Source organism: Schistocerca americana, chromosome 2 (genome assembly GCF_021461395.2).
Source record: "Schistocerca americana isolate TAMUIC-IGC-003095 chromosome 2, iqSchAmer2.1, whole genome shotgun sequence".
Lineage (NCBI taxonomy): Eukaryota > Metazoa > Arthropoda > Insecta > Orthoptera > Acrididae > Schistocerca > Schistocerca americana.
The window spans coordinates 603835890-603862551 of NC_060120.1; the positions used below are offsets into that span (position 1 = coordinate 603835890).

The 26662-nt window shown below is 43.9% G+C and overlaps 1 protein-coding gene across 1 annotated transcript; it reads left to right on the forward strand.

Moving 5' to 3' along the window:
• The first annotated feature begins 434 nt into the window (after positions 1–434).
• Positions 435–25739, forward strand: LOC124593705 (serine-rich adhesin for platelets-like). Its single transcript, XM_047132012.1, has 5 exons — positions 435–503; positions 7295–9493; positions 16718–16900; positions 20144–20377; positions 25531–25739. The coding sequence occupies exons 1-5, from the start codon at positions 456–458 to the stop codon at positions 25600–25602; spliced, it is 2736 nt and encodes a 911-aa protein (XP_046987968.1). The 5' UTR covers positions 435–455; the 3' UTR covers positions 25603–25739.
• The last annotated feature ends 923 nt before the right edge of the window (positions 25740–26662 follow it).

The window sequence follows — 26662 nt, forward strand, 5'->3', positions numbered from 1 at the left end:
CCGGACCACGGAGTGTCGCTGTCGTGTCAATAACACTAGTTTTCGAAGCAACAGAGCCTATGATGTTCGTCTTACTTAAGATTGCCTGTTTAGAAGAAAAATATAATTACAATTAAACTACGCACATTCAGGATTACTCAATGAAGTAAACAGAGCCGTTCTGCCCTGGCCCTGGAGCTTGGCGTAGGTACGTCCACATCGTCATCCACGAAAGATGTCTGTAAGCCCCTCGCAACGATTCTTACCCAAAGCACCGCATGTATTTTTCTGACCCTGGTTGAACTGTTGAAACGACACTGTCAACAAGACTTTCGTAAGAACGGCAAAATATTGAGCTGTTTGCGGTGCGTGGGCGCGCAGCACCTGTGATGACGGGGTGCAGGTGTGAGCACAGACCGTGCACCGCTATAAAAATACTGTGGTGCCCTCGGCAAGGCACTCGAGGGCTCAGCAACATGGCTCCCAAGCTGGTGATCCTCCTCGCTCTGTCGTTCGTGGTGCAGGTAAGGGAAGCCGTCCTCGTCTCCCTTCCTTGGTGATCTCAGGTCTTGTACACAAGACCCACAAAGGAATCGTTAACTGCTTATGTAATTAAATATGTGATGGTAGTATATATAGGTGTATTGCTAGGCGTATGAGTGGCAGCCTACGAATCCCATTGTCTGCAGTTCGATGCCTGATCAATGCTAGGACTTTTGCCTGTCACTTTTCTTTCCCCTCTGGTAATGTTATAATGAGAAAAATACCGAGCTGCACCGTGGTTAGTAGTCTAAGTTCTGCTGTTGGTCCCCACAGTAACTGGCTGGTAAACCCATTTCAAAGGTCGGAGGAAGCCAACAACAGTCCACCTCAAATATGACCGCACATAGGAAAGCAGTATGAGGTGAATCCAACTTTTGGTTTTCTGACAGCTTGACATGTACACTGATGTTGCAGACTAATGTTGAAACCGTTTGTATGTGTATTATTGGAATGAGTGTCTATCTGGAATCTAATGAATAATGCACACCATTTAGGGTGTGCGTACAGTTCCTAAGTCGATATTATCATTCACAATTTCCGAAACAGGTATTCTGATTACTCGTGTTCTTAGATGGCTGATAATTCTACGTTTTCCAATAAAGTGTAGTTATTGAATAATTATAGGAAAATATAGAAAGTTATAAAGAAAACTTCAGTTGTTGTACTGATAGAGAGTTTCCTTAGAGTTGAGTAAATGCAAATTAAGCTACATCAACAAGAGATAATTCCGATACTTTTGAACCTATCATTAGTGAATTCGTCCTTCTTTGACCATAATTCCCGCAGTTGCTTTGAAGGTATATCATCAACCATGATTAGTGATATGTAACCTAAGAATGTCACGTTTATTAATGGTTGCGTTGCGAAACGATATAAACGCATAGGTTTCAAAAAAAAATGTTCAAATGTGTGTGAAATCTTATGGGACTTAACTGCTAAGGTCATCAGTCCCTAAGCTTACACACTACTTAACCTAAATTGTCCTAAGGACAAACACACACACCCATGCCCGAGGGAGGACTCGAACCTCCGCCGGCACCAGCCGCGCAGTCCATGACTGCAGCGCCTCAGACCGCTCGGCTAATCCCGCGCGGCTCATGGGTTTCCCACTCGCTCAGGAGTGAACAGTCCTGTGTTTGTTATCCCGATAACATAAGAAACCAGAGCTCCGCGTTCTGGCAGAGATGGTCCAAACCGGACCGGCCGACCGACCGGCGTGTCATCATCTGCCAATGGCATCTGACGCTGTACGGAGAGGAACGGAGTCAGCACACCGCTCTCCGGTCTGTTGTCGGCTGTTGTAAACAATCCGAAAGACGGAAACAAAATTACCATATCAAATTTTTTTCAAAGAAGTGTTGGATTTCCTGCTACTACCGTGCGGATCAGTATTAAGTTAATATTACTTGTCCTAATTTAATTTAATTTTTTATGAAGTGTATTAATGGAATTCCTGTCAGTAGTGAAGCAAAGGAACATTTTGGAGTGCTCACACCATACAAAGATAAGGCCTCCGAAGCCTTCTGCCCAGCATTTTGACTTGTTTTTCTGAATATGGCAGTCAAGCTAAAAAAAATGTAGCCCCACTACCACTGATGTAAAGTTGGCATTGAGTCCCGAGGTGTCATACATGATAGTAAAAAGTTTAAAGCTTATAAATTAGTGGCAACATTAATTTATAATTAACTATTAACAGAGGATTGTCTGCATAGCTTTATTATTATTAAAGCACTTGTAGACACTTGTTATTAGGAAAAGAATATGTCTTTACCTTTGTTTCTCCGAGACATGCCATGAAGTTTGTAATCAATGCTGACACCTCGTGGTGCTCGGCAGAAGGATGAACAAGTGAGCTGTGCAAGTGTGATGTGTACAGTACGTGATACAACAGGCCAGACAAGCTTGATCTCCGTACACGCATGAGAAAAAAAAATAAAACCTGGAGTTATCATATAAGATACCCCGGGACTCAAGAGGACATAGCAGATATTAACTTTATTATTATGTTTCACATTAGTACATTCCGTTTACATGATATTAGTGTACGTGTCTGTTGCAAGTGTACTGCTAATTGGAAATATATCACATATCTCGTAAAAGCACTACGAGAAACTTCAAAATAAGACCCATTATTATAACAGTTCTTAAGAACAGCAGTCCCATATATGGCCACAACGCTACTGATCACGTGCTAAGCACAAGCGGATCATGTACTCCATAACGTCGTGATCCCAAGCTTTGAGAATGGAAATATGTTCAGCCATTTCTGTCAGAGTGCTTGATTCATGCGGTTCCGTATTTAATAAAAAAAATGGTAAGCATACGGCTGAAACTCTAAAACTAGAGCTAAAATCCAACATTAACGTCGTTTAGCTTTTTCCATTTCCGTAACACTTTGGGTAAAACTCTTATCAGGCCTATGACAGCGTTCTCTTGAAGAAACGTTTTGAGATGTCTTCTAGTAGCCATATTCAAATGATGTGCTGTGAGGCATTCTATATAGGCTCTGGGTCATGCTCCTTTTCTCCCAAGATATCATTAGGCGGAGAGATGCGCGAATGTCGCGGCGGTGACGGAGAACGTAGTTACAGGAACATCGGACGACGAATCTCAGTGGCTGTAGTTACCGGCCGCTGCCTGTGTCGTGGAAGTATTCTCGCATAATTTGCGGTAGAGCATCTGATACGGGACGTAGCTGCAGACGCTCAACAGACCTTTGTCTGTTCAGAGATGTCACTAAACCCGCCCAAAGATGTAAACAACCATGCATGAGCAGCGACTATTAGACGGAGGGGGTTTCAGTCATTCCACCAGGAAGGAGGTTGTCTGTAGTGTCTATAGTTCAAACATGCCTAGACGGTCAATACCGCGGTTCGATCGCGTCCGCATTGTTACTTCGTGCCAGGAAGGGCTCTCAACAAGGAAAGTGTCCAGGCGTCTCGGTGTGAACCAAAGCGATGTTGTTCCGACATGGAGGAGATACAGAGAGACAGGAACTGTCAGTGAAATGCCTCTCTCAGGCCGCCCAATGACTACTACTGCAGTGGATGACCGCTACCTACGGATTTTGGCTCGGAGGAACCCTGACAGCAACGCCACCGTGTTGAATAACGCTTTTCGTGCAGCCACAGGGCGTCATGTTACCACTCAAAATGTGCACAATAGGCTGCATGATGCGCAACTTCGCTCCCGACGTCCATGGCGAGGTCCATCTTTGCAACCATAATACCATGCAGCGCTGTGCAGATGGGCACAACAACACGCGGAATGGACCGCCCAAAATTGGCACAACGTTCTCTTCACCGATGAGTGTTGCATAAGCCTTCAACTAGACAATCGTCGGAGACGTGTTTGGAGGTCAGGCTGAAAGCCTCAGACACACTGTCCAGCGAGTGCGGCATGGTGGAGGTTCCCTGCTGTTTCGGGGTGTCGTTATGTGGGGCCGACGTACGCCACTGATAGTCAAGGAAGGCGCCGTAACGTCTGTACGATACTTGAATGCCATCCTCCGACCGATAGTGCAACCATATCGGCAGCATACTGGCGAGGCATTAGTGTTCATGGACGACAACTTGCGCCCCCATCGTGCGCATCTTGTGAATGACTTCCTTCAGGATCTTCGACATCGCTCGACTAGAATGGCCAGCGTGTTCTCCAGACATAAACCCTATCTAACATGCCTGGGATAGATTGAGAAGGGCTGTTTATGGACGACGTGACCCACCAACCACTCTGAGGGGTATACGCCGAATCGCCGTTGAGGAGTGGGACAATCTGGACCAACAGTGCCTTGATGAACTTCTGGAGAGTATGGCACGACGAATACAGATATGCATCAATGCAAGAGGACGTGCTACTGGGTATTGGAGGTACCAGTGTGTACGGAAATCTGGACCACAATGTCTGAAGGTGTCGCTGTTGGGTGGTACAACATATAATGTGTGATTTTCATGAGCAATAAAAATGGCGGGAATGATATTTATGTTGATTTACATGCCAGTTTTCTGTACAGGTTCTGGAACTCTCGGAATCGATGTGATGTCAAACTGTTTTTGATGTGTGCATTTGGTTCAACTGATGAAAGATACTGAATGCATGTGTAGTATTTAAATGTTCAATTTGTTTTATTTTTAATTATGGTTCTTTGAACGTAAGAATATTTGTTGTTGAATATTTGTTTCGACAAGGCGATAAATACACAAGTTCAGCGTAGGAGGCATTGCTGGAAAATTCCCGAAGTCAGCTACATCATCGCAATGCAAGTCTCCGACTCACTGAGAAATTTTGAGAGACAGGCTCGGTGTTGGATACCGAATGTACTGGAAGACCACCTAAACTAAAAGGACAGAAGGTACTGAATATTTCTGACTCTGTGACTCTATCCAGGCTAGCAAACTTGTTGCACATGTTTGCACAACGAAAACATGTCGGGCTTGTAACCGCGCATTAATCGGTTAGGCAAACACTGAAAATGTTTCCTTATAAAGTGGCAGCAGTACATGAATTGAAAGATGCGGATCGTGAAAAGAGAATCCGTTACTCCATGCCGTTTACATATTTTGTTGACAGGAATTCATATGTCACCTTCTATACAGACGAGGCCTAGTTCGTTCTAGGCGACACACAAAACGCCGTTGCATGATAAAACTGAATTTTGGACAGCAATTTGGAGACAGTGCATTATTGGAATGATATTTTTTGAAGAAACCGTGAACAGTGAGAGTTATTGTTTAACGATACACGATATCATTGGCAAGCTAAAGAAAGACGAAATCAGTTACTATTCATGGTTTCGAATATGGCGCTACTGAGCACACAGCCAAAAAACATTATGCGTTTTTGTGGGCACGTGTCGTCTTGAAACACCTATGGCCCCCTCGCTCGTCGGACCTTACTCCATCAGACACTTTTCTTTGTGGGAGCAGCAGACTCTGTAGTGTATCGCAATCGCCTACGGCGCTTTGTGGCTTGAAAACTGAAATAACTGTGAAGTGAGAAGCGTATCACAATGAGATGCACAGAAAGCGTTTTCAATCAAATGAACCTGGTTCAGACTTGAATAGCCGCCTTTGGACGTGATTTCCAACATATGTTGTAACTGCAGAGCAACTTTCTGAACACCCTGCGGTTTTAATTGCAATAATAGGTGATCTACATGTTCATTAATACCGAGGAAGACTATAGTTTATTTGACTGTATGGTCGTATATTTACGAGACTAATATTATATAAGTTCGATAGTGTGGGAATGTGCTACTAGGCATCCTGTTAGATGTGTCCCCATGTCGAGCTATGTTCACCCGCAGATGAAATTTGTATCTGACGTCTGAGTCATTTACTTAGTGATAGCCAATCTTCCAAATCATTGTGCTAATTTTACAGTTGTCATAAACTTCTTAACAAGCGGTAAATAATTTTGTGCGTTTAATGTTTTAGTTTTCCTAAGGATGAACAATAATTCAATAACTGTACCAGAGAGTAAAAATAGAAGGCTTTTATCAGAAAAAGTTTTTTAAATGTGATAGATGATTGATTTGTTGATCTTCATAGCTCCAAATTTGAAGTTTCTCGGAAACTTTCACTTGCAAGCCGCTGCGCAATGTCTGCGCAACGTATTTTATTAAAGCAGGGACATGACAGTACGATTAAGTGCAATGCAACTCCTAAAACATTGCGATGACTCTACCTTCTTTTCCTATATCATGAAAACCAGCGACATCAAATCAGTGGCATTTGCCACAAACAAGTAAAACGTACTACTTTTTTCTTTATTTCTTCAAAGCTGTAAGCCGAATGGATCCAGGTATCCAATGTAAACTGTAAAGATATTTATGAGGGGCAAACCTTACGCCGTTCCCTACTCACGTTACTTTTGCAGTCTTTATTGGCGAAAAATTTCCTGTTCTGCGTATCTGAATGCTCACTTGTTAAATACTCCTATTCAGTGGCTGTAACAACGCGTTTTGCGCATCCACGCAGAAGGGGACAGTACAGATAAAAGAATACTCTCTGCATAATACTGTGCCATCGCAGGTTCACCATAAACTTAATTAGTAAACACTGTCATCATCGCATTTAATTTTCTATTTTTTTTTTTTTTTTTTTTTTTAGGTGACCGTTTTCGATCTTCTAATAGATTATCATCACATCTTCAATCCTTGGTGACCGTATGAATCGCTGGCGTGGAGCAGGTCCATCCGTGTTGACAATGAGCAGTGTTCTCCACCACACCAGCGTGGGTGGACCTTCTCCACGCCAGCGATTCCTACTGTCTTCAAGGCATGAAGATCTGATGATGATCTCTTAGAAGATCAAAACCGGTCATCTAAAAGATAAAGAAACACTTAAATGTGATCGCGAATGTGTTTATAAATAAGTTATAATACCAATACATCGCTGTTTTCCTAGAACAACGTTCCAAAAAACGTTCACCATAAGTGTTTCTAGCAGAGAAGCGCAAGGACAGTGGACGGAATAGACTGTCACACGAAAACCCAAAAGCATGCTCCTCCAACTGCAACAATCCACAGCATAAGCCTGATCACCGGTATGATTTATCAACCTTCCAGAGAAGATAGACGCAGCAAGCGTCTTTAAAAAACAACTATCTACGAGAGCCTAAAATTTTCTGGACATTGTGTATTGGAAATTATGAAATTTAGCTCGATAAATAATCAAATAGCTTATAAACAAACAATATTTTGTCAGAGAAATTTGCCTAACACTGTTAGTTCTTGTATGCTAATAAAATGTTTTTTGTTTTGTTTTAACAGAACGCATACGCGTCACCCCTATTTTTTGACTCGATAGGGAAGATTATAGACGATGTGGCGCAGGGTATTCACGACGCTATAGATGACGTTGCTAATGGCATAGACAACATTGTGCATGGAGGCACCACCACCAGCTCGACTTCTGCACCCACCACAAGTACTACCGTCACAGAGGTCACCAGCACCACTGTCTCTGATGCCACTACCCCCTCTGCAGCCACCACAAGTTCAACCGCAGACGTCACAAGCTCTGCGACAACCTCTGCTGCAACTACTGCAAGTTCTTCTGCCTCAGAGGTCACCACCTCTGCGACTGCGTCTGATGCAACTACTGCCACTGAAACTTCAGCTGGAACTACTGCCACAGTTGTAACAAGCTCTGTGACTGCATCTGATGCAGCTACTGCCACTGAAACTTCAGCTGGTACTACTGCCACAGATGTAACAAGCTCTGTGACTGCGTCTGATGCAACTACTGCTACTGAAACTTCAGCTGGAACTACTGCCACAGTTGTAACAAGCTCTGTGACTGCATCTGATGCAACTACTGCTACTGAAACTTCAGCTGGTACTACTGCCACAGATGTAACAAGCTCTGTGACTGCGTCTGATGCAACTACTGCTACTGAAACTTCAGCTGGTACTACTGCCACAGATGTAACAAGCTCTGTGACTGCATCTGATGCAACTACTGCTACTGAAACTTCAGCTGGTACTACTGCCACAGATGTAACAAGCTCTGTGACTGCGTCTGATGCAACTACTGCTACTGAAACTTCAGCTGGTACTACTGCCACAGATGTAACAAGCTCTGTAACAGCGTCTGATGCAACTACTGCTGCTGAAACTTCAGCTGGTACTACTGCCACAGATGTAACAAGCTCTGTGACTGCGTCTGATGCAACTACTGCTACTGAAACTTCAGCTGGTACTACTGTCACAGATGTAACAAGCTCTGTAACAGCGTCTGATGCAACTACTGCTACTGAAACTTCAGCTGGTACTACTGTCACAGATGTAACAAGCTCTGTGACTGCGTCTGAAACTTCTTCAAGTGCTACTGTGTCAGATGTTACGACTTCTGTAACTGTCTCCGATGGTACGACCACCGTTGGACTTTCTAAAACTACTGCGCCAGCTGTCTCCAGCACTGCTACCACTGCTACTACAAGCACTGCTGAAACTGCCACAGGCACTACTGCCTCAGATGTCACCAGCTCGGCTACTGCTTCTGAAGCTGCTACCTCTGCTGAGACCTCATCAAGCACAGTCTCAGATGTAACCACCTCGGATGCTGTCTCGGAAGCCAGTACCTCTGCTGACACCTCATCAAGTACTGTAGTCTCTGACGTCACCAGCTCGGCTACCGCCTCTGAAGCCACTAGCTCTGATGACACCTCATCAAGTACTGTAGTCTCCGATGACACCAGTTCGTCTACTGCCTCTGAAGCTACTACCTCTGCCGACACCTCATCAAGTACCATCGTTTCAGATGACACCAGCTCGGTTACTGCCTCTGAAGCCACTACCTCTGCTGACACCTCATCAAGTACTGAAGTCTCTGACGTCACCAGTTCGTCTACTGCCTCTGAAGCTACTACCTCTGCCGACACCTCATCAAGTACCATCGTTTCAGATGACACCAGCTCGGTTACTGCCTCTGAAGCCACTACCTCTGCTGACACCTCATCAAGTACTGAAGTCTCTGACGTCACCAGTTCGGCTACTGCCTCTGAAGCTGCTACCTCTGCTGACAGCTCATCGAGTACTGTAGTCTCAGATGTCAGCAGCTCAGATACTGGCTCTGAAGCCACTACCTCTGCTGACACCTCATCAAGCACTGTAGTCTCCGATGACACCAGCTCGGCTACTGCCTCTGAAGCTACTACCTCTGTCGACACCTCATCAAGCACCATCGTTTCAGATGACACCAGCTCGGTTACTGCCTCTGAAGCCACTACCTCTGCTGACACCTCATCAAGTACTGAAGTCTCTGACGTCACCAGTTCGGCTACTGCCTCTGAAGCTGCTACCTCTGCTGACAGCTCATCGAGTACTGTAGTCTCAGACGTCAGCAGCTCAGATACTGCCTCTGAAGCCACTACCTCTGCTGACACCTCAAGCACTACAGTCTCAGATGTCACTACCTCTGCAACTACCGCCGCGGCTACAAGCACTGCCAGCAGCGATTCATCTGATGTAAGTATTCCTATTATAAATGTTCCTATCTATCTGTATTTAGGCTATATAATTTGATATGTATTCTCCCAGCGTCTTTTGGTTTACTGCTTACATAATTCTACAACATTAAGCATCATTCCACCAGTAATGAAATATTGATCTCTTAGGTTTTTATTGCTTGGCACATTTCGTGACTTGCATATAATAAACCACCTGCAGACACACTAAAGTACTGATCTTAACTACATTTAAATACCTGATGTAAACACCATTGTCTGGAACTCACAAAATAACGGTGACCTTCAAAAAGAAAAACGGTAGGACATCATTCTTATTCAAACGAAATGTTTTTTATGCACGTCCCATATCCACTTCTCGAAAATGTTAAAAATTGTCATATTCCGATTTCGGTGCTAAAAATTTCTTATCGCTAGCTGTCGCACCATAGCATAGGCTCAGCCTGCAGACATAGGATGATGTGATCTGAAGGAGTAGACGAAGAAGTTACAGCAGAAAACGGGCTTGGGACAAAGAATGAGAGAGGACAAAGACTAATTGAGTTCTGCAGTAAGTTTCAGCTGATAATAGCGAATGCTCTGTTCGAGCATCGCGGAGAGGTATACTTGGAAAAGGCTGGCGAATACGGGAAAATTTCAGTTAGATTACATCATGGTCAGACAGAGATTCCGAAATCATACACTGGATTGTAAGGCTTACCAGGAGCAGATATAGACTCAGATCACAATATAGCAGTGATGAAGAGTAGGCTGAAATTTAAGACATTAGTGAGGATGAACCAGTACGGAAAGAAGCGGAATGTGGAAGTACTAAGGAATGAAGATATACGTTTGAATTCTCTAAGGCTATAGATACAGCAATAGGGAGTAGCTCAGTAGGCAGTACAGTTGAGGAGGATTGGACATCTCTAAAAAGGGTAATCACAGAAATTGATAGGAAAAACACAGGTACAAAGCAGGTAACTGCGAAGAAGCCACGGCTAAAAGAAGAAATACTTCAGATGATCGGTGAAAGGAGGAAATACAAAAATGTTCAGGGATATTCAGGAACACAAAAATACAAGTCGCTGAGGAATGAAATAAATAGGAAGTGCAGGGAAGGTACGACGAAACGACTGCATGAAAAACATGTAGAAATCCATAAAGAAATGATTGTCGGAAGGACTGTCTCAGCATACAGGAGAGTCAAAACAGTCTTCGGCGACATTGAAAACAAGGGTGGTAACATTAAGAGTGAAACGGGACTTTCACTGTAAATGCAGAGGAGAGAACGGATAGGTGGAAAGAGTTCATTGAAGGCCTCTATGAGGGGAAAGATTTGTCTGATGTAATAGAAGAAGAAGCAGGAGTCGATTTGGAAGAGATAGGGAAGCAGTATCAGATTCACAATTTAAGAGAGGTTTGGAGGACTTAACATCAAGTAAAGTAAAACGGATAGCTAACATTCCAGCACAATTTATAAAATCATTGGGGGAAATAACAACAAGAAGGCTATTCACGTCGGTGTTTAGAATGTATGAGTCTGTCTACATGCCATCTGTCTTTCGGAAAAACATCATCCACACTATTCCGGAGACTGCAAACAGCTGATAAGTGCGAGAATTATCGCACAATCGGCTTAACAGCTCATGCATCCAAGGTGCTGACAAGAACAATACGGTATATAGAAGAATGGAAAAGAAAATTGGGGGTGTGCTAGATACGGTCAGTTTGGCTTTAGAAATGCTAAATGACAAGAAAGGCAAATCTGACCTTTCGGTTGATAATCGAAGCAAGACTAAAGAAAAATCAAGACACATTAATAGGATTTGTCGACCTGGAAAAGCGTTCGACAACGCAAAATGGAGCAAGATGTTCGAAATTCTGAGAAAATTAGGGTCAAGCTTTTGGGAGAGACGGGTAATATACAATATGTACGAGAGTCAAGCGGTAATAGTAGGAGTGGACGGTCAAGAAAAAAGTGCTCAGTTTAAAAAGGCTGTAAGACAGATATGTACACTTTCTCTCCTACTGTTCAATCTGTACATCAAAGAAGCAGTGATGGAAATAAAAGAAAGGTCCAGGAGTAAAATTAAAATTCGAGGTGAAAGGATATCAATGATAAGCTGATGAGATTGCTATCCTGAGTGAAAGTGAAGAATATTTACATGATCTGGTGAGTGCAATGAACACCCTGATGAGTACAGAATATGGATAGAGAGTAAATAGAAGAAGGACGAAAGTAATGAAAGTAGCGGAAATGTGAACAGCGAGAAACTTAACATTAGGTTTGATGGTTACAAAGTAGATGAAGTTAAGGAGTTCTGCTACCTACGCAGCAAAATAACCAATGACAGACGGAGTACGGAGGACGGCAACAGACTAGCACTGGCAAAAAGGGCATTCCTGATCAAGAGAAGTCTACTAGTATCAAACATAGGCCTTAATTTGAGGAAGAAATTTCTAGGAACATACGTCTGGACTACAGAATTGTACAGTAGTGAAACATGGACTGTGTAAAACTGGAACGGGAGAGACTCGAAGCATTTGAGATGTGGTGCTACAAAAGAATGTTGAAAATTAGGAGGACTGATAAGGTAAGGAATGAGGAGGTTCTGCGCAGATCGGAGAGGAAAGGAATATGTGGAAAACACTGAGAAGGATAAGGGAAAGGATGATAGGACATTTGTTAAGACATCAGGGGATGTCTTCCATGCTACTAGAGAGAGCTTTAGAGGACAAAAACCGAAGAGGAAGACAAAGATTGGAATACGTCCAGCAAATGATTGAGGACGCAGGTTGCAAGTGCTACTCTGAGATGAGGAGGCTGGCATAGGAGAGGAATTCGTGGCGGGTGGAATAAAGCCAATCATAAGACTAATGACCAAAAAGGAAAAGAAGAAAAGAAGTTACTAATTCATCCGACTATTGGCAAAACTTCTCCCCGATTCTGCTTTCCTAATCATAGCAGGGACCGAAAATTTTTTGGTGTGAATTGCATCAAATAAGCTCAGTTTCGTCTTAATCCCTACAGAGTAGAATTTATGCCCCAGCATGTGTGCGTTTGGGTGAGAAACTGTTCTTTACAGTCTAGGAGATGGACAAAAATTTAGAAACACTAGAAACCAAACACATTACCATGCCTAATAGTGTAAGAAATCTTTTGGCATTCAGAACGGTTTCCAGTCGTCTCGAAATTTGTAAATACCGGTTCTGTAGGGTATTCATGGGAACGTCCCACCGCTCTTCCTGCAAGACAGTGGCAAGTTCACATAATGGTGACTGAAATGAATCGCGATCACGCACCCATTTCTCCTAAGCAGACCACAAAGGCCCAGTAATATTGAGTCTGGTAACAGTGGTGGGCAGTGGAGATGCGACAATTAATCGTCATGCGCACAAAACCAGTCCTGAATGACGAGAGCTGTGTGAATAGGGTCCCTGTCGTCTCTGAAAAGCCCTTTAGTATGAGGTGGACCTAATCAACTAAAGTGGTACATAATCCTTGGTAGTTACGTGAGTTTGTGGATGGAACGCCATGATATGGCTGTCCAAATTATCACCACCGCCATGTTTCACTCCTTCGTTAACGGGTGGTTTTGGAATTACGGCTCACCCTGAAATCTCCTGCTTATGGAGCTCCATTCGCATACTTTTTTTTTTTTTGTGGTGCTGACAGGGTTCGCGGGTTCTGCAAAGGCTTTTGCAGTTGTAGTCCTGTTATTTTTCGTCACAATCGTCTTCAATAGCCGTCTGTCACGATCACTCACCACACACTTTCATCCGCATTGTGACTTAGCAAGTGATGCATTTCCACTTTTCCTGTATGCCTTTTGAAATGCCAAACACTTTGGTTTCCTTGGTTACGGGAGCAGTCGCCACATGAACAGCAACAATGTGTCCACGTTCGAATTCACTTAGCTGCGACATGATGCATTCACAACTACACTAACACACCTACGATCACGACCGATACTTGCAACGTATTGGCGAGATTCCACTAGAGCCTCTCGTGGCCAAATAAAACAGCGCAACCTGAAGGCTTGGCAAGCATCTGCATTTACGTACAAGCAAGTATTTCTCGCGGTGTTCACATATTTTTGTACAGCGCCTGCAGCTGTGTAGTGATCAATATACACTCCTGGAAATAGAAATAAGAACACCGTGAATTCATTGTCCCAGGAAGGGGAAACTTTATTGACACATTCCTGGGTTCAGATACATCACATGATCACACTGACAGAACCACAGGCACATAGACACAGGCAACAGAGCATGCACAATGTCGGCACTAGTACAGTGTATATCCACCTTTCGCAGCAATGCAGGCTGCTATTCTCCCATGGAGACGATCGTAGAGATGCTGGATGTAGTCCTGTGGAACGGCTTGCCATGCCATTTCCACCTGGCGCCTCAGTTGGACCAGCGTTCGTGCTGGACGTGCAGACCGCGTGAGACGACGCTTCATCCAGTCCCAAACATGCTCAATGGGGGACAGATCCGGAGATCTTGCTGGCCAGGGTAGTTGACTTACACCTTCTAGAGCACGTTGGGTGGCACGGGATACATGCGGACGTGCATTGTCCTGTTGGAACAGCAAGTTCCCTTGCCGGTCTAGGAATGGTAGAACGATGGGTTCGATGACGGTTTGGATGTACCGTGCACTATTCAGTGTCCCCTCGACGATCACCAGTGGTGTACGGCCAGTGTAGGAGATCGCTCCCCACACCATGATGCCGGGTGTTGGCCCTGTGTGCCTCGGTCGTATGCAGTCCTGATTGTGGCGCTCACCTGCACGGCGCCAAACACACATACGACCATCATTGGCACCAAGGCAGAAGCGACTCTCATCGCTGAAGACGACACGTCTCCATTCGTCCCTCCATTCACGCCTGTCGCGACACCACTGGAGGCGGGCTGCACGATGTTGGGGCGTGAGCGGAAGACGGCCTAACGGTGTGCGGGACCGTAGCCCAGCTTCATGGAGACGGTTGCGAATGGTCCTCGCCGATACCCCACGAGCAACAGTGTCCCTAATTTCCTGGGAAGTGGCGGTGCGGTCCCCTACGGCACTGCGTAGGATCCTACGGTCTTGGCGTGCATCCGTGCGTCGCTGCGGTCCGGTCCCAGGTCGACGGGCACGTGCACCTTCCGCCGACCACTGGCGACAACATCGATGTACTGTGGAGACCTCACGCCCCACGTGTTGAGCAATTCGGCGGTACGTCCACCCGGCCTCCCGCATGCCCACTATACGCCCTCGCTCAAAGTCCGTCAACTGCACATACGGTTCACGTCCACGCTGTCGCGGCATGCTACCAGTGTTAAAGACTGCGATGGAGCTCCGTATGCCACGGCAAACTGGCTGACACTGACGGCGGCGGTGCACAAATGCTGCGCAGCTAGCGCCATTCGACGGCCAATACCGCGGTTCCTGGTGTGTCCGCTGTGCCGTGCATGTGATCGTTGCTTGTACAGCCCTCTCGCAGTGTCCGGAGCAAGTATGGTGGGTCTGACACACCGGTGTCAATGTGTTCTTTTTTCCATTTCCAGGAGTGTATTTCAACTCTGTAGTACTTCCCACCTCATAAGAACAAAGCATTGCGTTTCTACAGTGTGTAGCAGAGAAGTGCTTCTTTGTAATTCCAACTATCGTGACTGCGTCATGATTCACATCGCAGCGTCGATGTTTCTCGGAGCCTTATGAGACTTGTATGAAATGTATCGCTAATCATGCATGATTATAACCCCCAATCTTTGAGGAGCAGCAGAAATTCTAAATCTGGAAAGATACGCTCTAGTCATTTCATGTGAAACCACTGCGTATACCAAATGTACTCAAGATTCTTTACCCTGATGCCAGTAAAGACAAACCAGAAGAATATGTGAGGCACGCACCTGCACAAGTCAGTGATGAAGTTTCTGTTACGCACTTAGCCCACAATTTTTGGAGTTTGAATATGCTAATTCTACATGATTTCGTTGAAAATTCACAGAGGTTTCAATAAATTTCAAGTTCCTGTTCATGACTGATGCAGTACTGTCCCCCTCTTCATCCATCTTTGATAACTGCAAGCAAATTTTGCGCAGGAGCCAGCAGAGGACTTGTGGTATCAAACAGATCCCAAATACTGCTAACGTTTCTTGTAGATATGACCGAAGTGAATTACCTCAAGAAACGACTCTTTGCCCAAATCAGTCTAGTCAGGCATTTTGGTTTCACAGAGGTGTTGGTAGAGAGACAGTTACCGTTGACACTAATGTGATCCTTCATTAATTTATCCCTTTTCTTGCTCTTCTAGACAGCTGGACACCGACTACCAAGGCAATGAATATGTATCAGTTATACTCTTTGTTGAAATGGATTTCAGACTGTATGTACTGTTGATTCTATATGCCACACTCACACAACGCATTATAACCCTTTATTCCACTTCACGGTACCACTAGTTCACAATATCTTCGATATCTGTTACCTCGTACCATACCGAAATAACTCAGTTGCACTACAAACAGTGTCATATATCGAGATACAACGCTTCCTAACATAACAAAAGATATTATTAAGACTGACAAGGCCGTGAATTCTTGCAGAGAGATAAATTCAGCTGTGATATCAAAGGAGAACAGGGTTTTCAGTACAACCACATTAGCTCCAACAATATGAAAGATAGAGTAATGTGGACTGAACGAGTGCCAACCATTTCGATAAGGAGCTTCGACCGAAACTGCACGACACCTCTCCAATGTACGCTTTCTCTATGCTACTTCTCCTGGAACTATCACCTCGTCTTACTAACTGTTAACGGTATATCAAAAGGTTTCTCCGGTAAAAACGTCTTTAACTCTGTTTCTTTTCAGTATCCGTTTTTTATGAATATCTCAAAAGTCAGAGGCACGGTACATCAGTTACATAACCACGGAAAAAACACGCTTGAAACCGTAAGGTTTACTTATACATGGATGCCTCTGGACAGGCAGAGAAAACCGGTAAAAACGTAATAGATGTTTGGCGGCTCCAAAACAATATCAGATCATTTTGACCATTAACAACAAGCAGAAATCAAACGATAATAATAGCTTCATTCAAAGTGAATGCTGTTGCTTTTGGACTCAGTAATGTGATAGAAACTAGAACAGAATTTGTCTTTTCAATGCAGAGTGAACACAAGGGATCAAGTAAAGTTCCCTTCTCAGCGTGTTACAAAAAAATGAATCTCTGGAGAGTTTTGTTGTTATTTTTCAGGATTCTTCGTCGGGACTTGACGGCTTCTTTGATGCTATAAAGAACGCTATCGAGATCGCCAAGAATGTCACAGAGACCATAATCGAGGACATCGTTGACACTGTAGGAGATATAACTGAGGAGATCGTCGAGAAAGTACAGGGCTTTGTAAATACCACTCAGTCCCAGCTGAAAGACATCCAGGTGAGTTGGCCGTTTTCTTTTTTCTTCTTCAGTTTCGAGATGTAAAGAAAAATTATAACAAGAGAATCAATGTTCACTGAAACCTGGATTCCTGATCTCAAACGCATTCTACATCCATTTAATGATAGCTCGATATGACGATACCGAAATTTGTTTACATCATATTTCTGTCACATATTTCGTCACAACTTATGACTACCACTTACCCCTAACCTGCTTTTAGACTACCTGGAACACTACTCAGACTGTACCCCTATCTAGAAGCATACGAAATTCACGCACTCGCAAACTTGCCTGCTCACAATCCTCCTAGGCTTTCTGGAAAAACTTAAGAATGTTACATCCTACAAGCCACTGCCAAATTCATGAAATACAGCACCTCTCTACTAGTTCTGAACTGCCTGGTTACCCCCAGAGAACACCACAGACCACCAGTGACTCTGTCCAGTCGAATGAGTATATAGGACAGGACGTAAGAAGCAATGCATGGAAGCAGTTATAAAGATTTTGACAAGGTCTGATTTTCAGTATGGTGGGGCAAGTGTGAGTGTGCGACGAGCAATTCTGAAATCCTGAGGCTGCTATCCACAAGACTTTGCATTACGCTTTGTACTGTGCACGCCCTACTCAAGTGTGCCTAAGTTGCGATTTTCGGGGGGGGGGGGGGGGGGGAGGGGGGGAGGGTGGCGGGAAAGGCAACTGCCTGTATACTGTAGTTAAAAAATATTTCGGATCAATTTTTTATAACTAGGAACCACCATGTGCCATGAGTGGCCATCGTGTATGTAACGATTCTGGCAGTGTACTTGGGAGATGTTCAGGTCGTTAATTCTACATCTGTAACCTGCAGACCACTGTGAAGTTCATGGTGGAGGGCACTTCCCATTTGCTTAAAACTGTCGCAGTTTTGTGTCGTTAGACGAACCGACTCCTCACGATCTCTGTGAGTTCTGTACACAGGGGGTTGTAATGCAATTAAAGATGGTTCTTGAAATCTAACAAGTAGGCTTTCTTGGGGTAGTCTGTGTGTATCTAAAAGCTTCTGCCAGTCCAGGTTCCTCAACGTCATCGAGACGCTCTCTGATTGGCCAAACGAGCCTGTGACCATTCTCACAGCCCTTCTTTGTATACGTAGAATACCATCTGTTTAATCCTATATGGTATAGGTCCCACACACTTGAACAATATTCTAATATGGTCCGCATGAGTTTGTAAGTAATCTCCTTGACTAGTGCCATTTTATCATTAAACCTATGCCTCCCACCTGAGTTGCGTCTGATTGAGCCTACCTCTACAAATGAATGAAAAATGTCTCCAGTTTCTGTTGAGAACGTGTCCGCTACTGGTTTCGATATCTGAATTAGGTGAATTTCAAGAAAATCTGAAAAATCACGCTGTAGAGAAACAATGTCCAGATGAGAAAAGTACAAGTCAGGTGTATTTAAAATGTTACGTTCCTAGTGATATATTTGAAATATGCATTACTTGTACTTTCATAATTTGTAAATTGCTTATCTACAGCATAATTTTTCAGATCTACTTGAAAATTGTCCAGTATAAACGCCGAAACCGCTAACTGACTCAATAAAGTTCTCAGCACCAACTGCGTGGTTTTTCATTAATTAAACAGTTGCGGAATCAGCACATGAAGAAATTAGGTAACATTAGTTCTGCTCCATTTTCGCCGTCTGATGCAGCACTCGGCTATGAATATTCTGAATGAAAGCAGTCTCAATTGCACAACTGCTTTTGTTATCGTAAGGCGTCATCAGATTATGAAAACTGTAGTAGGATAAGCTGCATATGTCAGCTGCTAAGGAACTTTTGGATACAACATCAAGCTGTCAAATGTCTTCAGACACGTGAAGGACCTTCCGTGTACTAAAGCAGTCTCACCCTGGTGTACGCAGTCCTGAACCACGCATGCAGCATGTGGATGTAAAGCCTGCTTTAGTACAAGTAAGGTCCTTCACTTATCCTACTACATTTTTACGTATATGATGCTGCCTTAAAAGGCCGAAACGCGCAATTGTTAGTAATAGAAACAATGTGGCAGCCGAGACTGTTTTCCTTCAAAATGGAGAGTCTTTTAATTCTACAAATTGCTACATCCAGGTGTTTCTATGAGTTGAGTGATTCCAGCTGCGACTCACTGATTTTTTAGTCATATGATGTCTTTTTTCCGTTTTGCACACACAATTTGACATTTTTGAACATTTAAAGCAAGCTGGCAGCCTTTATACCACTTCGAAATCTTACCAATATCTAAATGAATATTTGTGCAGCTTTCTTCTGACAGCTGAAAGTCTGAGGTTATTGTTAATATTGGTTGCGAGATCTTTATACAATATGAACAAGAAAGATTCCCACACATTTTACGGAAACTTCCTGGAGGATTAAAACTGTGTGCTCCACCAAGACTCGAACTTGGGGCCTTTGCCTTTCGCGGGCAAGTACTCTACCAACTGAGTTACCCAAGCACGACTCACGCCCCGTCCTCACAGCTTTAATTCCGCCAGTACCTTTCATTATAGAAACATTCCTAAAGTTAATTCTACCTCTGTCGATGACTCTCCATCCAAGATAACATTCCTGAACCCTCGATACTGTCATAAATTTCTTATAATCGGACTTTCCTTCACAAACGTTGGTGTGGTACTGAATCAAATGCTTTTCGGAAATCAAGGAGTACTGCAGCTACTTGACTGACTTGATCAATGTCTTTCAAAATGTCATGAGAGAAAAGACGGGGGTTGGCTTTCACTTGAACTATGTTTTTGGAATCCATTGTGGTTGTCCTGAAGGATGTCATTGCATTTCGTTTGAGGTCAGAATTTGTTACAACATTCTAACACAGATGGATTTTAAAGATATTGGATTACTGTGTTTATAAAGAGATGTGACCAGTGCTTTCTTGCAACCTTTTGGCACAGTATTTTGTTAGAGGGATCTACTTCATAAATGAGCTGGACAGAGGAATGGAGCTTTGTTCAGTTTTAGGATTTCAGCTGTTAATCGACGCTAATGACACTATCTACAGAATTCGTTTTATTCAGTGGCGTCAGAATTCAATTTGTGCAATATTCCTGGAAGTTCCGATGTAAGGCAAAGTTTGAAGATGCTGTTAACTATTTCGTCTCACACTTTGTGCCGTCTCGTTCTACTCTATCGATTCTAAGAGCTCTGCAAACACCTGAGTGAATCGGCAGGCGCCAATCTTCTCTTTCCGGTTACTCTTTCCAGTCAGCTGTCGAAAATTCGATCGCCAGCGTGTCTTCAGAGCTGGCGAGCCTCGCGTCTACGGCCGTGTCGGCCCTGGAGACGGCGGTGGCGGACCTGGCGACGCTGACGCTGAACAACATCGAGCAGGCCGAGGAGGACATGGAGGCTGCCATCAACGCCACGCAGAAGCTAGCGGCCGCCGCCAGCGGCTTCGCTTCTAGCGCCGTCACCAACGTCGTCGATTCCATCGAGGGGGTAAGCAGTCTGCCGACAATTCTCAGCCTGAAATACTCTACCGACCATCAAAATTGCAGCACTGAGAAGGGCAGCAAATAAGAGAATCTTACGTAAGTGGTGTCCGTTCTTTCAAACATGCCCGAAAGAACAGACATCGCATACATAATCCAAGCGAGGACGGCCAATGATCACTTCATTTCCCCAACCTCGAACTATTACGGTAATTGACGAAATGTCGCGAGCAACGAAGTTGAAGGGCAATAGGCACTACATACACACATCAAAGAAAACAGTTTTTCATAACCCTGGTTCCCAGAGCTCCTGAAGATAGCCGTTGACTGTCGATATTGTATCACAGACACAGTCCCTTTGACTGTTCAGAGATTTCACTGCCTGCCGAGCGGTTCTAGGCGCTTCAGTCGGGAACCACGCTGCTACTACGGTCGCAGGTTCGAATCCTGCCTCGGGCATGGATGTGTGTGATGTCCTTGGGTTAGTTAGGTTTAAGTAGCTCTAAGTCTAGGGGACTGATGACCTCAGATGTCAAGTCCCATAGCGCTTAGAGCCAGAGATGTCACTAAACCCGCCCACAGATATAAACAACCATGTATGAGCAGCGATTATTAGACGGAGGGGGTCCGACAGCCGACCAGTTCCGGTCATCCCACGAGAAAGGAGGTACCCGGCTCGTGTTGTTTGTAGTTCAGCCATGCATAGACGGTCAATACCGCGGTTCGATCGCGTTCGCTTTGTTACTTCGTGCCAGGGAGGGCTCTCAACAAGGAAACTTCCCAGGCGTCTGGGAGTGAACCAAAGCGATGTTGTTCGGTGTTGCAAGAGATACAGAGAGACAGGAACTGTCAATTACATGCCTCGCTCGGGCCGCCCAAGGGCTACTACCGCAGTGGATGACCGCTACCTACGGATTATGGCTCGGAGGAACCCTGACAGCAACTCCACCATGTTGAATAATGCTTTTCGTGCAGCTACAGGACGTCGTGTTACCACTCAAACTGTGCGCAATAGGCTACATGATGCTCAACTTCACTCCCGATGTCCATGGCGAGGTCCATCTTTGCAACCACGACACCATGCAGCGTGGTACAGATGGACCCAACAACATACCGAATGGACCGCTCAGGATTGGCATAACGTTCTCTTCGCCGATGATTGTCGCATATGCCTCAACTGGATAATCGTCGGAGACGTGTTTGGAGATAACCTGGTCACGCTGTACGCCTTACACACACTGTCCAGCGAGTGCAGCTAGGTGGAGGTTCCCTGCTGATTTGGGGTGGCATTATGTGTGGCCGACGTACCCCGTTGGTGATCATGGAAGGCGCTGTAACGGCTGTAAGGTATTTGAATGCCATCCTCCGACCGACAGTGCAACCTTATCGGCAGCATATTGGCGCGGCATTCGTCTTCATCGACGACAATACGCGCCCCCACGTGCGCATCTTGTGAATGACTTCCTTCAAGATAACGACATCGCTCGACTACAGTGGCCAGCGTGTTCTCCAGACATGAACCCTATCGAACATGCCTGGGATAGATTGAGAAGGGCTATTTATGGGCGCCGTGACCCACCAACCACTGTGAGTGATATACGCCGAACAATCTAGACCAACAATCTAGACCAACAGTGCCTTGATTAACTTGTATATAGTACGCAACGACGAATACAGGCAAGTGTCAATCCAAGAGATTGTGCTACTGGTACCGGTGTGTGCAGCAATCTGGACCACCGCCTCTTAAGGTCTCGCTGTATGACGGTACATCATGCTATGTGTGGTTTTCATGAGCAATAAAAAGGCCGGAAATTATGCTTATCTTGATCTCCGTTCCAATTTCCTGTACAAGTTCCGAAAGTCTCGGCACCGAGGTGATGCAAAACTGCTTTGAGGTGTGTGGTAGTGAGAGGATAAGTTTAGAATTTAGATCTGCCGGCAAGGGTGCTAGAGCAGTCCGTGTAGTTGCTCTGACCTCTTTGTCCAGATGACGCAATGGTCAGCTCATCTACCTAGTAACCAGGAGACCTGGATTCGATTCCCTCTCTGATACAAATTTTCTTCCCACTGACGTAAATCAATGCCCACTGGTAGCTAATGTCAGTAATTACTTTATGTCTTAACGAAATCTTACTTATTCTACGTACGCAGTGCAATAGAAAAAATACAGATGATTTGCGGTTTGCAGCATGCGACATTTAGTACACTGAAGTGCCACCTCTGGCAGAAAATAATGGCCCCAACGCGGCTACTCATCGATTCGAAATGAGCTTTGACAGATACGAGTACTTAAGCATAAAAAGCAGGGTTCCACGACCGCTGTTTCCATCCTTCGTGATTTTTGTTTAATGAGCATTAGCCGCAATCCAAGGTATATTTCCTTGTCCAATGATTCGCCTTCCATTTCTGGAAACAACAACAGACTCAGATAGCAGTTACAGTCACAAACACGCTCATAAAATCCATTTTTCGGATACCATAGTTTTACCAAGGTGCAGTCATTACTATGCTGAGATCAACGAGTTTAAATTTCATAGAGTGGCTAACACACAAGTAGCAGCTATATTGATGGTGATCAGAACACTGAAAGGAGTCAGTCTATAGTCCCGCTGTGCTGAAAGTGCACTGCTTCATTTGGTGAATCGTTTAATTTTTTCCTTGCAAATTGTTTAGCGATACATAAATTAAACACGCCTAAAGTGTGTTCAGCATTCAGCTGCACTAATCGAAGTGACAGGAGCTAACATAGAGATGGGAAGGAAATATGAAACGTGACAAACTGTTTCGAACTACAACGAGCTACATCTCTCAAATCACTTTGAAGCAAATATATGAACGGCACAAATGATCAGAGGTGCCTCTTGTTCAAAGCACTCCCAACAGTCTTTAATTCTCCACAACGTTCTTTAAAAAAACGATGAAATCGTACACCCAGGGTCCAGATAGCTAACTTTCGAAAATTTTGTCAATAATACTCTTACTGAGTCATCAGTAGCACAAAATAAGTCTGTAATTTAATAATTATACTGCTTTAACGTATTATCATACCAACAGAAACACCGTTTCATTTAGCTAATCACAACGCATTTCGAAGGTTATCGATTGGTACGTGCTTATTTTGCACATATTTGCTTTCAGTTTTCGTGCAACAACAAGTTACCATGGGTGGACGAAAATGTTTTGAATAGTCTTGCAGTTTTATCTACATCGAAAAGTTTATCCATATTTCGACTAAGCCGCGCGAGCTAGCCGTGTGGTCAAAGCGCTTTGCCACGGTTCGCGCGGCTCCCCCCGTCGTCGGTTCGAGTCCTCCCTCGGGCATGGGTGTGTGTGTTGTCGTTAGCGTTCAGTTTAAGTTAGATTAAGTAGTGTGTAAGCCTAGGAACAGATGACCTCAGCAGTTTTGTCCCATAGGTACTTACCACATGTTTCCAATGTAAAACTTTCCTTGTTCCTGCCAGTGTGGACAGAAATAAGAGCATTTTACTGTTATTTGAGTAAAAAGTAAAACTATCTTGAGCTGTTTTAACGTTAGTCAAAGTCAGTTTCAAGGTGGAGGGGGTGACACAGCAGACAACGCCCTTGGCTACAGATAAAATAACGGGTGTATGTCTACTAAATGAAATTTAAACTCATTGGCTGCGATGTATAGATAAGCTATATAAATTCAAAAGTAATAAAACAGTTTAACAAAAAAAAAAATTGAAATTAGACGATTTCTGGGCGATAGTTCTAGATAAAGCGAACATCATTAAATATTTTGCTCTACAAGTTTCCAAACACACGTCGGCCCGACTATGCGATCTTGGGCAGCGGACTGATAACGTGAGGGATTGACATTTACTTGGATATGTATGAAACTAAAGGAGAAACCCACTGCGTAACCATTTGTATAATGTATGTGTCGTTATTCCTACCAATTCACGTTTGTTGCATGCTACCTTCACAGTGTTGCAATATGTGGGTATCACAGTACCGACGGAATCCTAGTATAGTAGAACCAAACTTTCGGCATACTTCTGGAGACTATTTGGACCATATAGGAACATGTGAAACAGCTTGAAGTACGAGTAGTACGGAAAACCATTCTGTTTTGCTTTTTTTCCATGAAATGGGCAACACAGTATAGTGGATCGTATAAATTTCTATTAATTCCGTAATCACAGTTTTCAACTTCCTAAAGACGGCAACTTCTTTTCAACTAAATTAATAGTGACCAGAGAATCTTAAAATACGACCAATACGTCTTAGCAACTACATTAATTACAGAGATATAGACATTACTTTTTTTAAATTGAGATACGATATTTTTATCTACAGAATATCAAATCTAGAAGAGATAAATTCAGTGATGTAATTCTTTTGTATGTATGACAAGACGTTATGGAGTAAAACTAAGTTGAACGTACATGTTTGTGTAATTGCTGAAGTCGTTTAAACGACACCCCCGTCTGAAACATTACTCTGTTCTGCATGGAAACCATCGCCATCGAGGCAAGAAATAATGCTAACCCCACCCCTACGTCATCGACACGAGGGTTACTTGATTAGTTCTGTGCTGCCATTATCAGGAATCGACTGAACTGCAGTTAAATTTTTGCAAGGTGTGACGCTCTGGAGCTTTCGCGTGTGAACTCTAGAACGTGAGTCTCTGTGCCATGTGACGGAGTGTCATTCAGACGGCCATAACAACGGCGCAGTTATCACCACATTCGATGTACTTTTTATTCCATAAATTCTTACCAGGCCTACAACGGGGTTATATCATGGAATTTTTTATCTCATACAAATCTACTAATATGCTGTATAAAAACGTAGTTCCAATAGAATAAAAAATGCCGAAGCCGGTATGTGGCTGACTAATGCATTAGTGTAAACGCGTTGGCGTTTTTTTTTTTGTTTTTTTTTTTTTTCAGGAACCCCTGGCCGCTATTCTTGTAGATGAAACGAGATCATAAATATTTTTAACTAGTCAAAAGTTAAATAAAGCCCTACATCAACAATTTCGTCTTATACACGTTCGTACAGCGGTATGTTTTAAATGCAAACTCGACTCCCCTTATCTACCACGTCATTTGTTTAGAGCCTTTACTGGAATTTACAGCCGCTGTGTGAACAGATTAGCATGTGAACCTAACTGGAACCGTTCTCTCTGTGCAGGCTCTGAACAACACGGAGTCGCTGTTCGACAGTCTGAAGACGAAGCTGAAAAGCAGCAGCAGCAGCTCTTGAGCGGAGCAGCCAGCAGCACGAGCGGCAGACGGTCTTGCGGCGTCCGACTTGTCACGTCTCCGAAAGTGCCAGTTTCTCCACTACAAGAACTTGTTGTTGAGTATGCCGCAGTGAAATAAAGTGCCGTTCCAATAGCACGATCGTTCTTTTTTCTTCCCCTGCTGAACATCTGTATGAATTTCAGTGGCTCGCAGCTGCCAACCTTTCCATTCCATCAATAAATGTAATTTCGTAGTAAAGTGAAACAGTTTGTCAGATATTAATATTAATATAGAAAAGTTTTGGTACACGTTGCCATTAAAATTCTTAAAGCTTATTTCGTTGAAAGAGCTCAATATGGGTACGATGCGCAAAACTGAGACTATACTGTGTAAACTGCCCGGTAGTTAATATATACGAATGTATGCGGTCGCACAAACACGACACTCAAACACAAACACACACACACACACACACACACACACACACACACACACACAGGCGCGCGCGTTGTTACGAAAGCTGTTGACTAGTCCCTATAACGTCCACGTCCAGTATTATGCGGACTCTACCCTGTCAGTTAAGTCGGGCGATTTTTTATCTAATGTTGCGAAAGAGCTTAGAGATCAGGTCTGAATTACTACGTTCACAACACTGCCAACTTCAGAAAACTAAATCTAGGTGACAAAATTCATGCGATAGCGATATGCATATATACAGATGGCGGTAGTATCGCGTATACAAGATATAAAATGGCAATGCATTGGCTGAGCTACATATTTGTACTCAGGTGATTCATGTGAAAAGGTTTCCGACGTGATTGTGGCCGCAAGACGGGAATTAACAGAGTACAAACGCATAGTGGTAGTTGGAAGTCGACATTCCATTTCTGAAACCGTTAGGGAATTCAATATTCCGAGGTATACAGTGTCAAAAGTGTGCCGAGAATACCAGATTTCAGGAACTACCTCTCACCGAGGACAACGTAATGGCCGTCGGCCTTCACTTTAACGACCGAGAGTATAGACATCGCTGCTAGCAGATAAGCAGCGTTGCTTGAAATAACCGCAGAAACGAACGT

Coding starts and splice junctions, on each gene's coding strand:
- LOC124593705 (XM_047132012.1), top strand. CDS start 456: ATGGCTCCCAAGCTGGTGATCCTCCTCGCTCTGTCGTTCGTGGTGCAG. Junction 16,901..20,143: donor CCCAGCTGAAAGACATCCAG/GTGAGTTGGCCG, acceptor TACTCTTTCCAG/TCAGCTGTCGAAAATTCGAT. Junction 20,378..25,530: donor TCGTCGATTCCATCGAGGGG/GTAAGCAGTCTG, acceptor CTCTCTGTGCAG/GCTCTGAACAACACGGAGTC.